This window comes from Manis javanica, chromosome 6 (genome assembly GCF_040802235.1).
Source record: "Manis javanica isolate MJ-LG chromosome 6, MJ_LKY, whole genome shotgun sequence".
NCBI classification, from domain to species: domain Eukaryota; kingdom Metazoa; phylum Chordata; class Mammalia; order Pholidota; family Manidae; genus Manis; species Manis javanica.
Genome location: NC_133161.1, coordinates 28602198 through 28616897, shown reverse-complemented (window position 1 = coordinate 28616897; position 14700 = coordinate 28602198). Strand labels below are relative to the sequence as shown.

The following is a 14700-nucleotide window of genomic DNA, read 5'->3' as shown; positions in this document are numbered from 1 at the left end:
TCACCGTAGATTCTTTTGATCTGTTCAGAAACTTCATCAAATATAGAGTATATCCTCTTTAGTTTCTCCATCTTTTTTTTGTTAACTCTTTCTGGGATTAACTCCCATTAATCAAGTATTGAAACTTCAAGACTGAACTACCCCTCCCCCGCACCCCAATTTCTTATGCATCTTTTTTATTTTCTCTTTTTTGTTCGTTCTACTTTCAGGATTGATATCATCAATCACGGCTTCTAATACTTGTATTTTTAGAATTCCCCCATTTATTCTATCTACTAACAGTCTCAGAGTTTTCATTTCCTTAAGTGATTTGTAGTATTTGAGTATCAGCTCATTTTCAATAGAGGTTGCTTTTTGTGTCTAGCCAGAGGAGCAATCCTAATGAATATTATTGCATTTGTCTTTATATGGACCCCTCATGTTTCACTGGGCCAAACCAATGCTCATGATGTTGGTACAGGGGCTCTGTGCCTTGTGAGGAGCCGGGCCCATGTGTGGTGCAGGTCTGGGGTCTAAATTCCTCTGGGATGCCTTTCCACCTATGATTTTAGGTGAATGGATGGCAAGCTTGTTTGCTGTTTCCCCAGTTTCACAGAAGCAGCAGCCCTTTGAGACTGGCCTTCTGCAAGATGGCTAGCTTAAGCTCCCTACAAATATACATCCTGAAGCTTGTGTTAAAACAAACTGATTACAGAAGACAATTTAGGTGATACAAACCACCTTTATTTGACAGTTCATAAAGCAGACAGTCTCTATTCAGAGAACTGCCAAGTGCGGCATAAGGCAGGAAGCTTTTACAGGATAAAGAATAAAGAACAAGGAAGAGAAAAACAGAAAATATCTGATTGGCTGAGGTCACATAGTTAACTTTTTTGGGGGAGAGAGCATCAAGAAAAGAAGTATAGAGTCCAGAGTTGGCTTGACATTTGGAGACTGGCTGACCATGTTTTTCGTTAAGTGGATTGTGTACAAGGATATGGAAATCACCCAAATATTGGTTTGCAGAAGTGGCACCCCAGGCGGGGGTGGCTCCATCTTGGGCCTAGAATTTATTTCTACATTTGTACTATTTTCACTCTACCACAGTCAGAAGCCAAAGATTAAATAGTTAAGGGCTATAAACCCTCTACTCTTTCAACTCTAATTCTTTGCTACTCCAACTTTGAATTCACTCATTTCTGGCACCTGAGAATTTCATTCTCTTAATTTCAAGCTTCTTTTATTTTACCCAGAATCCCCATTTGTTTTGAGGGAATGGTTTTGTGACAACTTCAGATCCAGTTACACACCATCCTTCTCAATATCTACCCCCTTCCATCCCCTAACCCCACACAGCAATTCCCCTCTGCGGTCTCCTTACCTCTCATGTGATTCTCCATCACAGACACCCAGGAACCTGGTCAGGAAAGTAGAATCCTCCGTAGAGAGGTCTTTTTAGTAGGTATTGTGGAGGTAAAGTCTGGAAACATCCATCTATATGGGAAGTGAAGCCTATTGTCTTGCTGCTTATAACTGATGGAGTGACTCAGTGGATCTGAAAAGATGTAAAATTAGAGAAAGTCAGGTAAAAACAGCATATTATTTTGCTTTCTTCCCATATTAGAAGTCTTCCAGGGAGGATACACTGCTTACTACAAAGTTAAGAAAATGTTTCAAAGTTTTACTAGTAAGATTTCAAGGTGGTGGTTTTCTTCCTAGGAGGGAAGCAGCAGAAATTTAAGAACAAGGGAAAGATTCCTCTGAGTAAATGCTATATATTAAGGATTTAAATTTTCCTTTATTCTTGGACTCCTGGCAGCAGTCATATTTTATACTCATTTTTAAATCTTTTCCCTATGCTCCAACTCCTTCTGTTAGCCAGGAGTCATCAGTGCAATACTCACATAGCCTTCCCACTTCACTTTTCCTTTGATTTAGTATGATTGTGGCAGTACAACAGTTGCAAGTGAGATATTCCTAGAGTTCCAGGTGGTGTCCAGCCTCAAAGTAAGTAGGGCGCAAGGCAAAGTTAAGAGTAGCACAAAGGAGCATCTACAACATGGATAATTTAGGAGGGACTCAACAGTATTAATAATGATGGTAATAGAAGCTGACACTTATTATATCATCACATTTATCAGGCATTAACCCAAGTGTTTTGCGTAGATGATATCATTTCAGTCTAATACTCTTATGACTTGGCTTCTGTTGCTATTTCTACTTAATAGATCAGGAAACGGAGGCCCGGTATTACAATAACTTTCTCAAGGTCATACAACTATTGTTAGAGAAAGTGGCAGAGAGAGGGAAAAAAGGTCAAGGAAAAAGCTAGAGCTGCTTTGGGCGATCTCAGCAGCAAGTGCTTATGGATCATGTATTTATTGTGCTGCAATTAATGCAGCTCTGCCACAATGCCTTCAGTCTCCAACTCTTTTCATTCCCAATTTCAAATCTAAAAGAGTGCATCTAATAGGCCCAGCTTTGGCCTGTCCTTGGTAAATTAATGGGGTATGATCAGGGAGTGCAGTAATGTAATACAGATAAGGTCACTCTGTATATGAGGGGCACTGCCTAGAAATGCAGTAGTTGCAAATTGGCAGCCACTTCAAGTGGTAACTACTATAGAACCTAATGATGTAGGAAGCTATCACATGCTTGTACATATACAATTTCTGCAGTTGATACATAGTAGAAGAATAAGAATTACATTCATTAACTAAAATATATAGTGTGTAAACTGGATTAAGTTTTGGTTTCTCTGGAACATGTATGTAGATTGACTGAATTTGGAAACCATCTATTATCTCATTTTCCTTTATATGGAAAACTTCCTGAAGAAGCTCAGTGTTTACTGAAGTGAAGGACTTCTATTTTTATTTCTTTCATTTCTGACAGCATGCTATTTTAGCTACATTGAATGAGCCACCTACTAAAAACAAAAAATACTGGGCTTTAAAAAAAATCAAATACATTGGTGAACTGGTAGAAAATGATGGAATTCTCAGAATGGGGGAGAAAAAAAAAGGAAGAAAAATGAGAATACTATGATAAATAGGTAAGGGCCAAAGTGGGCTTCTGCTGAGAAATTACCTGTGTCACACTGGACACCTAGAACTCCTGCATTGAAAACTGTGCAACATGCCAGGGTCAGGAAATGAAACCAATGACCCAACTGAAAAGAGGAGTCTAATAGGAGATAAAAATTGGGGCCCAGAGGATTATATACCCAGCAAAATGGTTAATGGGAAGGAAACATGACGAAAGTTTCCTTACAGGTCAGAAATGAGATATGTCTGTCTTGACCTTGGAACCCAGAAAAAGTAAGTCTCCCCTGAGAATCTGTAACAAGCCATTTGGATTTAAGGCCAAAATTCAGTATATCTGTACAATCCAATAAACTTTAAGTTGAGAATTTAATATGGCCCTAGGGTTGATGGTGCCTCCAAAAGCTTACAGAAGCCAATTCTAACACTCCCTAGGAAAACTCAATTTTAACTCTGGCCTCAAAGAATACTGACAATTACAACCCCAGAAACATGAGTGCAAGATCTAGAATGATAACCCACAAGGAAACGGGCACCATGAGCAGAAGCTGGAAGAAATGACAGCTCAAAAAGATGCATAAAATTTTCGGTACTGGCTTTAACAGACACAGAATATAGACTATGTTTAGTTTGTACAACAAATTAGAAAATGGCTCAACAAGCCAAATAGCACTTTTAAAAATGAAAAGTATTTGAACACTTTGAGATGGACCATATAAAAGGAAAACTGATGAGAAATGGAGGATAAAGTGAAAAAGTCTTAGAGATGTCCTATAGGTATTCAAAGAGATAATGGAGAAAATGGGAAATAGGCAACACTGAAGAGGTAATGGTTGAGAGTTGTCTACAATTGTTGCGGGGCACTAATTCTGAGGTTCAGGAATCCTTTAAATCCTAAACATGGAATAAAACAATTTTTTAAAGTAAGGAATAACTCCATACCTAGATCATCACTGTGAAATTGAGAAAATATCAGAGATCTTAATAGCAGACAGAAGGAAAGAAGGGAAGAAAGGGATGGAGGAAGGAAGACTGAAGTCACCAGGTTTTAGATTAAAAGTACAGAAAATAAATTAGATAATTCTTACTAGGAATGAGGAAAAGTTCCTTTGAGATTCATCAATATTACGGGTAAGTATCCTGTTTAAGAATGGTGGAAAAGTCGAGTACAAGAAAATGTAAGGAAGGGGAAGGGAGAAAGCCGGGAACACAAATGTATAGTGTTTCAACTCCAACTTCAAAAAGTATAAATAGAACGTTAAATTATGAACTAAAGTCAAATTTCTTTGAAAAACGAAAAGTTAAGTGACAAGTGGAAAATAATAATGCCCAGCCTTTATTGAGTGCAAACGTTAAGAAAAATAAAACACACTGAGCAGTTAAAGTCTGAATGTATCACAATGCACTTTTGCGGGGAGTGGAAAGATAGAAAAATACTGCCCAGGATTACAGACATGTAATAAGGCTGTTACTCAACATAATTAAGTTATTGCTAACACAGCCCTTTAGATATTAATACGCCATTGATTATTTCTGGTTGCTCTTTTTGTTTTTTTTTTTGCGGTTGCAAGCTTAAATACGTATCAGTTACATTAGGATGAGGAAACGGAAGGCAAACTAGGTTATGTAAGAAGCTATAAAGAGCTATTTGTGCATCTTTTAATATGGTAAATACATCTTCACTCCGTATTCTTAGTGTGAACTGTTTTAGACGAAAGCCAAACAGATGGAAGCCACCCCATTTATATTTTTAGGAGTGGCTACTGAAGATAAATTCCAGCAGACAGTTTCGTTTTAAACAATCCCAAACTGCCCGAACTTTGCTGATTATTCTAGAGTCAGGACCTTTGTTATTTGCCTAGCACTACTTGAAATCCATGAGTCCCAAACGCCGGGGCATGCAATCAGACCAGCAAAGAACAGGTGAAAAGTTGTTGCTACTTGCGGTATGCAGGCGCATACAAATCCCGTCCTTCCCCGTGGAAAAAAATCAACAAATAAACAGAGGCACCGCATTTCAGATTCTGTTGCGCACTGCTCGCAAAGGCGCCCGGTTTTTGTAGTTTCTTCAAGGAGAACCACCAGCCTCACCTTCTCGCTGAGGAGAAACTAGAACTACGTTTCCCACAAAGACGCGGGGGAGGGATCCGGTCGGCCTACGTCAGGGCCGCATCCGACCAATGACAGCTCCGGGCGGCAGTGAGGCAAGCGCCGTCAGGCGCCAAAGTGGTTTTTCTTTTTTTTCTTTTTTTTTTTTTTCCGCCGAAGCCGAGCGGGTGCTGCTAGCAGAGGCGCCATATTGGAAGGGACAAAACTCCGGCGACAGCGAGTGACACAAATAAACCCCTGGACCCCTTCGTTCCCCCAGCTCTAAGGGCCGCGATGTTGTACCTAGAGGACTATCTGGAAAGTGAGTGGGCGGCACTGGCGGGTGCCGGCTGTGGGACCTGCGGGCCAGCGGGAGCGCGAGCGGACGGCCAGGCGGGATGGCGGGAGGGAGGGGGAGGCGGGGGATATTTCTTTCTCACGGTAACTGGCAGCCTCGCTCTGGGCTGCCGGCTCCCTCGCCCCCCCGACGCACGCACACACGCATGCACGCAGCGACGTCAGCGCGTACTGTCACCGGTGGCCCCGCCCCTCTGACGGACTCTCCCTTTGACAGTGATTGAGCAGCTTCCAATGGACCTGCGGGACCGCTTCACCGAGATGCGCGAGATGGACCTGCAGGTGCAGAGTAAGTCCGCGCGTTTGCCCTTGTCCGCTGCGCGCGTTCAGCGCCAGAGTTACTTGCCACGACTTCGGCGTCTCTGCTGTTTTGACTCTACTCCGGCTCCCTGGCTAGTACATACGGAGTTGTCAAAAAGAAGCCGCAGTGCCGAACCTTGACTCTTGCCTTCCATGCTTCTGTTTCCTGACTCTTAGAAGAGAAGGAGAAGGCGTTAGGGCACACGCGTGTGCCTTTCTCTAGTTTGGGACTGCAATAAAAGTTTCCATACCCTCATTGAGAATGTAGTTACATGGTTCATGTTTTAATGCACATCGGCATGCATGTTGAGAAGATTTTGACTTGAGTCTTTACGAATAGAACATAGATTTTAGAATTTATACTTTCGTTGAAGTTCTTTCTATTCAAAGTTTTTTCAAGGGCAGAGATACGCAGAAGCACAGGTTATATGAGGTTCTTTAGAGACCCCTGTGAACTTGGAACGTCAAATTTTGAAAAGTAGCACATTATAGAATACCTTCTCCATTGTCAACAACATGGTATTTTCTCAGAGGGAAATATTTTACCGTAAAGCTTCTTGTCTGCTGTAATAAAAATTCTGGCTTTTCTTCAATCAGTGATCGCTTAGTGGTCCGGTTACTTTTTCCCAAAATTTACCATGTGCTTTCATCAAGCAGTATTTGGTTTATATGAGCTTTTTTTTTTCTTTTTCTGTGAGGTTCTTAAAAGGGTTTATGTTTCAGAGAAGGTAAAGAATATACGTTTTGGAGATAAGGTAAATTCTTAGAGCAAAATTACACTTAAGAACAAAAAAATGCTACAGAGTACCAAAGTTACGACAGTCATGCTCCAAAAGGACCTCACAAACCTACCACCTTTGTGAAATGAATATAATATAGCTTTGCAACTATTTTGTAGAGATACTGTATTAAAAATTAAGAATGTGAAATTAATTATACATAATTAAAATGTATAATCAAGTCTGCTTTTTTGACAATGCATCACTCCCTTTGGAGAAATGTAGGCGCTCCACAATTGTTTAAATGATATAAATGGCTGGCTTTCATGGGGTGTATCTGCAGAAGATGTGTTTCTTGATCTGTTTATTGCAGCTCTGTTTAAGCTATGTATGAGATGGTTCTCACGCTGCCAGGTTTTCTTTTTAGAAAAGTAGGGGTGGAGGAACATCTAGATTTTGAGGTGTAATAGTGAGGAAGAGTATCTTCGACAGAGACCAGAGAACCAAACATTCCAAAGTGTTGGAATCTTAAGGTAGCTAAGAACCTGTCCTTTTTTTCCCTCTTCTCTGTCCCACCACCACCACCATACACACCTCCATACCCATTGTTTATGAACATACCTTTCACAGCCTCTTTGAGTTTCATGTGGTGCATAATACAAGGTGGTCAAATATGGAAGCTACCTTCTTTTATTAGGTGGATTGTAGTGTGGATGTCCGAAATGTATGTTTTTCTAGCTTGCTCACTAAGTTCATTTTAACTTTAATGTAGTCAAAATGCTAAAGATTTGCTTAATTAGCCATTTTTACAGGATTGAGTACAGATTTTCATGTCAGATAGATCTGAGTTCATTTTGGAGTTTCCTGACTTACTCACTGACCTTGACCACTTTACTTCTGAGGGGTTTTCATTGTCTATAAATAATGAGAATAATCTGAAAATTAAAAATAATAGATAAATCAAAACATATAATACCTAATACAAAGTAGGCACCCAATAAAGGGTAGCTGTTGTTTTATATTTTTTCATTATCATTACAAATTTTAAATTATCTTGTAATTTGGACTTAGATTGTATAAATTAGAGGCTTCTTAAACTTTCACTTTTGATAAAAATGAAAAATTAGGATTTTCTACAGTTTATAGATATTGTGGATTAATAAAAGAGACCTCATTGTCAAGTAAATTAGGAAATCCTTATTTAAACAAAGGAAAATCCTTTTGAGAAGTTGATTATAAGACTTCTCAGAATCTTAGAAACTATCATGCACTGAAAATCTTCAAAAGAAGAATATAGTAAAAAGATTTTCCTCAACTTACATAGCAACAGAATCCCTTTTATATTTCCTTTTTGAGCAGAGATGGAATGAAATGACTGCTCTTGGTACACACTTAGGGAAATACCTATCTAGAATAAATAATATAGTATATTAACTGAGTAAATGATTGTACCTACCACTTTCATTCATGATATGAGATGATGGGTGCTTACTGACTTGTAACAAGAAGTTAAAATCTTTTTATCACTTTTTCTTGTTTAAAGAAACATGAGGATTATCTAGTGGCGCTTTCAATAAGAAATTGTGTTTTGTCACATTTGGCTGATTTAATTCCATTAGCTTTTGACCCCAAGGCTGTACTATTCAAAAACTAGACTAGCATAGAATCTATGAACATTGTTGACTACTTTGACTATTGGAAATAGTTTTGAAATAGCAACAACAAAAATAGTAGGGAAAATCATAAATTTTGGGGATTTTTTTACTAGGGTAATCAAGGCACTATATATTTATATAATGAAAGCATGACATATTTAAGTTACTGGCCAAATGAGAATGTCTGTTGTCAGATAACTTTTTCTTTCTCCAAATCAAAGCATATATATTCAGTGTATGAATTTGGTCATTAAATATGAAATGTGTTTATTATGTTGTAGATGCAATGGATCAGCTAGAACAAAGAGTCAGTGAATTCTTTATGAATGCAAAGAAAAATAAACCAGAGTGGAGAGAAGAGCAAATGGCATCCATCAAAAAAGTATGTTCAAAACTCTAGATGATTTATCAGTAAATATTGGGACCCTCTGAGAAAGATATTTTAAAATTAAATAGTTTCCTGGATATCAAAACAAGGAAAAGATACTGATACCTTTTTAGAATTTAATTGTGTTTTAGAGCTTCAGATATAGCAATTTTTAATCATTGAAACATTTTGGTAATTTAAAAAATTATTTCAATAATTAGTGACTTCTATTAGATAATTGCAGAGCCATAAAAAAGTGTATTTCTGTTTCTTTTTGTTTTATTCTAGTTTCAGGTAATTAAATTTGATTCATCTTTAGAGATATATACTGTCTTCCAATTTGGGCTGCAAACCATAATGAAATTGGCAGACATTGAAGTATATTTTATATATTGCTGTGTTATCTAAGTTGGTAGAATCATGGGAGAATCGAATCTTGATGAGAGTTGAAAGGATCCTTAAAAAGTCCTGTAGTTTAAAACTGTAAATTTGTATATGAATTGATCTTAGAAATACAAAATTCCTTTAGTTTTTATTAGATGTATGGAATGTATAACTCTTAGAGATTAAAATGATTATCACCAGCTCCCCACCCCACCCCTATACAGGTTTGCTTTAAAGGTATGATCTAATTTATTTGGGATTCATTGAAAAAACTACTTAAAAATCCTGAGTTTTGTTATGACTCTCTCAGTTAGCTGTTTGGACAGGTCCTTTAATATCTTTTTGAGTAATAATGGTTCCCCTGCTCCCAGCCTTTATATAATTGTTCAGGATCAATTGGGAAATAAATTTGAAAACTACAAACTTAGAGTAGTCTTCCTATTTATTTTGCCGCATTGAGGAAAATTATATCTGTTAGGAGAAAACAAAATTCAGAATCTGTTACAGACTTGGTCCTGGCTTGGAGGAAACCTGGAGGCCTGGGTGTATGTGAGTATAAACATCACATATATACATCCTGATGTCATTCATCATCCCTTTAACCTATCAAGTTTTTTATGCAGTTGAGCTAGGATATACCCTGAAAAGTCTGGTACTCCATTGAAATTAATAGGACCCATTTTTAAAAATTAATTAATTTTAATAATTTGCTTTATACCGAGAAGAAGTCAGGTATAGGTTGAGGTGTATGAATTGATACCTAACTTAAAGTGAGGGTTATAGAACAGTTGGAAACAAGGGACAGGCAAGTCAGAATCCTTTCAATAATTTTATATTTAAAAAGTTTTAAAAATGGAGAACATACATGTTATTTACAAATTAGATATATTTTAACTTTTTTTTTCAAAGAACTATTCATTAGCTCATATAACTTTTACTAATAGAGGCTAGACATGGAATGGTATTGATTTTTATTTTTGTCTTTTCTAGGAATTCTGAACATTTTTCTTTAATTGTTGGCCATTGTCCATAATTTCTAATTCTACCTCTTCCCTACCCTTAACTGGGTTTTTATTGCTAATGTAAGGTAACTGACAGTGATAACAAGGTATGATAATGAAAATACAGTTACATGTCCTGGATATACATATTTTAAAATTACTAATTCTTGAAATGAAAATGTTTTTATTCAGGATTACTATAAAGCTTTGGAAGATGCAGATGAGAAGGTACAGTTAGCAAACCAGATATATGACTTGGTAAGTAAAGTGAATGTGCATGCTATACCACAAGTACTTGGATTTTATATTACATTTTACATGTTATTGGCTTAAATGTAATAGGAAGAACAGATGAAAGCTAAAATACTACTCCCTTGATTCCATTCAATTTGAGAAGTCAGTGTCTAATTTTTGGAAAAGAGTCAGAGTCTGCAGTGTTAGGTAACCAATCTGTAACCTTGTATTTTAACCACATCTACATTGCTGTAATGTTAGTCCTTTTTTTTCTTTTAAACAAGAATTGTTGTTTACTAATCATCTTCTTAAGATAGTGTGTTTACTTGCTTGAAAAATCATCTCAGACTACTTTGTTGACAAGTGTTTTGGTAGCCTGATTAAAATGAAGAAGAGAATCATTTCAATCAGTGTTAATAGGTAGTACTTAAGTATCTATTAAGTGACATCACTAGATAGGACTTGATAACTGGCTAAGGTGGCAAAAAATGAGAAACACTAGATTAAATAAGCTTTTTAAAAAGGTTCTTTTTGTAGAAGTAGCACTTAAAGATTGAAATCAGAGAAGACAGCTATATGCAATATTTCTCAAACTGGTATAATAATAGTGTGCTTTTTTATGTAAAGCATCTTCTCTTAAAATATATACTTTAGGAAATACTCATGTCTGGTTTTGCCTCAAAGCAAGTTAAAGCTAAAAACACATGCTCACTTTTGGTTAACTTTAGTATATAGATTTTATATCTTATTTTTGTGGTCTTATCTGGATTACTTATTACTGAACAAGTATATGTCAATATAATTGTCATTGGTGAGCAAGACCAAGCTAAAGGTAAGCTAAACAAGATAAAGCTCACACCATATATTGGTGTACATTGTAAATAAATGCTTATACAAAACTAGAAAACATTTGTCCTATAAAGCCATAGAAAATTTTTAGTTATTTTTATATAATGAAAATATTTTAATGGTTATAATAACTTAGGCTCTTCTGTTCATACAGTTAATTCTGAAAATAATTTTATAAAAGATACTGTCTAAAGAAAGATAGTAGGCTCTAGTTTGATTTGCTGTGAAATTTTTTTAAAAGTTCTCGATTGTTTTTGTCTTACGTTATGTCTGTGAACATAGAAAGACATTTATATTTGAATCAAAGAGTACTTTCTTTAGTTACATTCTTCATTTTTAATGACTGTGTCAGTCTTTATTTAGAAACTGCCTGCTTCTAAATCATATAGCTCTTTGGTTCTACTCTTTGTTTTTGTTACATTTTGTTACTGTACTACTGTTTATACCTTTATTAGAAATATTTAATGTATTTAGAAAATATTTCATGCATTCAGAAAAAATACACAGGTAACAAATATATGGTTTTTAAATATGTGTGTTTTTTTTGTGTATCCTTCCCTTATTTATGAACTATGCTGTTCATCCACTGTGTGCTTGGTATAATGGAGTTTTACCAATGTATAATAAGAAATAAAAAGTAAATGTTACAAATGGCTCTTGTCCTCAAGGTGTCTGTAAATTTGTTAGGAAGACATGCCCACAAAGTGAAGTGAAGAACCTGTATAGAAACATGTAACAAATAAAGATTAATGTGGCTGAGTATTAAGGGATATGTGATAAAAGACTGAACCAAGTCATGCAGAGTTATTGTTGATTTTGTAGCAGGTTTGATAGGAGTTTTGAATAGAATTTATTTAGAGGCTTAGGGACTTGGATTAGGTGTTGTACTGAGAGGAAAACATTTCACTCAGAGATAATAGATAAACAGAATGAAAATAAAAATGAGCAAATGCTTCAAGGAATATAGATTATTTAGCTAGAGAGTGAGGTGAGAAAAGGTGATGTAATAAATCTAATAAAATGTAAATAAATAAATCTAATAAAATGTAGTAAAAAGCAAATGTCCATAACAGATTCATTAGAGACATGAATTCAGCCACTTTACCTGCAGTAGGACTTTGGAAATGTGATTAATCCTGGAACTTAGTTGCCTTGTCTGTAAAATAGCAGTATTTGTGCTTTACAGGAGGATTCACATGCATATATATGAAATGCCCTTAGGTACTCACTCCTTCTTTAAAGACCCTATCATTTTTCTAAATCATTTTTCTACTTTACTGAAGGCACTGCTTTTCAAGTGAAGGCATTTTCCCCTTTCATCCCTGTAGGTTATACCTGTGTTTTCCCATTCTTCTAGTATTTCTAGGACTGCCTCTTGTCTTGTCTTTACTCTTCCTCTCTTTTTTCCTCCCCTGCCCTTCCTACCCTGTTTTCCTTCTCTTTGTATTCCTTTACTTTTCCTCTCCTTCCTTCCCTTCCTTCCTTTTTTAATACTCCATTGCTATTTCAGGAGATGATGCTATCCTTAATATAAAAACCCACTCTTCTCTGATATTTAATGTTAACTATATCATATGCCCACCTTTGCGGCCATTTTCAAGCTCCTAGGCTATCACTCATGATGGGTGCTGTTCCTCAGAGTTCTGTCCTTGACCTGCATTGCTGCTTACTCTCTTCACGTGGCTCTCACATAGAGGTACTTTCTTCCCATCTTCTCCCCCAGCTCTGGAGGCCAGGGAAACCGAACGCCCCATGGTAAAGAATTGTTCTCTCTGATGCCTGTTTACCCCCTTGCGCCCACACTCATCACCCGAGTTGAAAACATTCTTCCATTACTTTTCCAGTGCTTTCTTAGTTTTAACAATTATACCTAATTATTCCTCATGCTCAGACTTCTCTTTTGAGTCTATTCATCGTATCTGAGAATTCCTAGGCCCTGGAACTCAGTGTACTAAAACTTAACTCTTAGCCCTTCCCTATTTCTCCCTGCCCCACCCTTCTTCCTCAGTCTCAGAACCGGTGATCAGTCATTCACATTGGAATGCTGAAAGTCATCCTAGACTTCTCCTTGTCCCTAATGTCTCCACTTTACTTAGCCCGTGTGTTTTTCATTTTGCCTTTCAAGTATTTCTCATTATCCCTTCCTCCACTTCTTCAGCCTGCTGTAGTTCACATACTTAAAAAAAATTGTAATGTCTTTGCTTTTCATCTTTTTAAACTTTCTCCAGCTTTCATAATCGTGCATATGCACTGCCTCTTTATTAAAATCATCTTAAAAATGTTCATATTTGTGTCATTTGTACCTAGGAGAAGATACTTGACAGCAAATAACAGAAAAGCCACACAAGAATGATGTAAACAAAAGATGTATTTTCCTCTCATGTAGAATAACTGTTAGAGGAGACAGACCAGAGCTTGCATGGCAACCCCAGCATCATCAGGGTCCAGCTGCAAGGGAGGCTGAGATATGTTGCTGTTTTAACAGGGCACATTGCCACCCCAGGTATGTGGGGTTCTGTCAGTAAGGAGAGACTGGATAGTGAGTAGGTAATTAGCAGTTTGTGCCTTCATCTTGCACCTCAGCAGAATCATGCCAGCCTCCAAGTCACTGTTATTCACTTGATTTTATTATTGCTTGAATCACAAGGTAGCTATTTATTACCTTGTGCTTGTATGTTTGTGTTCCCTACTGTTAATGTGAAGAACTATGTCTTACTTAAAATTTCAGCATCTTCAGAGCCTAACATAGTTATTTCTCAGTATTTTTTGAATAAAATCACCTGAATAAGTTAATGGAGAAGAAAAAGCACTGACATGTTATGACTCCCAAGTTATGAGTTTTAGGGATAGAGTTTAATGGTCTGATTGTTGATGTTAGATACATTTTAGTTTAGGACAATTTTTCAAAAGGTAATGGAGTTACATTGTAGTATGGTGAAATTGGTTCAGTTTTGATGAACAAACAAGGGTAGACTGAAGTGCAAATAACCACTTCTCTTCAAGGTATGCCTTTAAACCAAGAAAAGTGAAAGTAGTATAATTCAGGTGAGTTTAGTTTCCTTTAGAGAAGCACTTTAGGAGATTAAACACTTAATCTTATGATCCATATTTTGCCTCAGATCTTTTTGATATCCCTTTTTTTAAATTGCTCTCAATTTTTTTGGTTACTTCAGTTTGGATAGATTTCTTTTTATTGATACATTTTGAAGGTTCTTCTGAAAAAGGATTTATACATGTACCCCCAGCAAAAGGGCATTTTAAAAAAATATTAAATCTTATTGTGATGTACATATTTTTAGTATTTTAAATAAGAATATTTTCTACTTTATAATTATACATTTGTTTAATTTTCAGTTCCTTTACATTTAGTGAGGCTTCTTTTAAATTATGATAAAACATTTACTAAATGCTTTTAGGCTATATTATATGAAGTAATGACAATATTAGACATTCAGTTAACTCCTTCTCATAGTCTTATTTTATTATTTCCATAAAATAAAAATACTGTATCTCCTAACCAGAGTGCCTGAGGTTAGGCAAGGTTCTTAATCCTTTTGTACCCTCAGAGCCTGGCGCTATAGATTAGTTCAGTGGTAAACAGGACAAAGAAGGCTTTTGAAGGGATCTGATCCACTGTTTGCCAAACCTTGATTGTGCATCCCACCTTAAGGTTTTCACAGTGTCTTCACACCACCTATACATCTGTTTACTAAGTAAATTTTT

General features: G+C 36.4%; 1 protein-coding gene and 1 long non-coding RNA gene across 5 annotated transcripts in view; one reads left to right on the top strand and one right to left on the bottom strand.

Annotated features, from left to right (window-relative positions):
• The window catches only part of LOC140849869 (uncharacterized), a 44848-nt gene extending 39843 nt beyond the window's left edge, over positions 1-5005 (bottom strand). Inside the window, exons 1-2 of the long non-coding RNA XR_012132161.1 lie at positions 4869-5005; positions 1361-1534 (exon numbers count right to left, since the gene is read on the bottom strand). This is a non-coding gene — a long non-coding RNA (uncharacterized lncRNA). The remainder of the gene's footprint in view (positions 1-1360; positions 1535-4868) is intronic.
• Positions 5006-5163: 158 nt separating this feature from the next.
• The window catches only part of ING3 (inhibitor of growth family member 3), a 26073-nt gene continuing 16536 nt past the window's right edge, over positions 5164-14700 (top strand). Inside the window, exons 1-5 of one of the 4 annotated variants that reach the window (XM_017655661.3) lie at positions 5164-5433; positions 5686-5757; positions 8424-8524; positions 10087-10152; positions 13364-13480. In XM_017655661.3, the coding sequence (XP_017511150.1) occupies positions 5406-5433; positions 5686-5757; positions 8424-8524; positions 10087-10152; positions 13364-13375 (279 nt within the window). In that variant the 5' untranslated portion in view covers positions 5164-5405 and the 3' untranslated portion in view covers positions 13376-13480. Of the gene's footprint in view, positions 5434-5685; positions 5758-8423; positions 8525-9400; positions 9443-10086; positions 10153-13284; positions 13324-13363; positions 13481-14700 lie in introns of those variants that run through there. The other 3 variants (XM_073238543.1, XM_073238542.1, XM_017655660.3) reach the window with 3 other exon arrangements.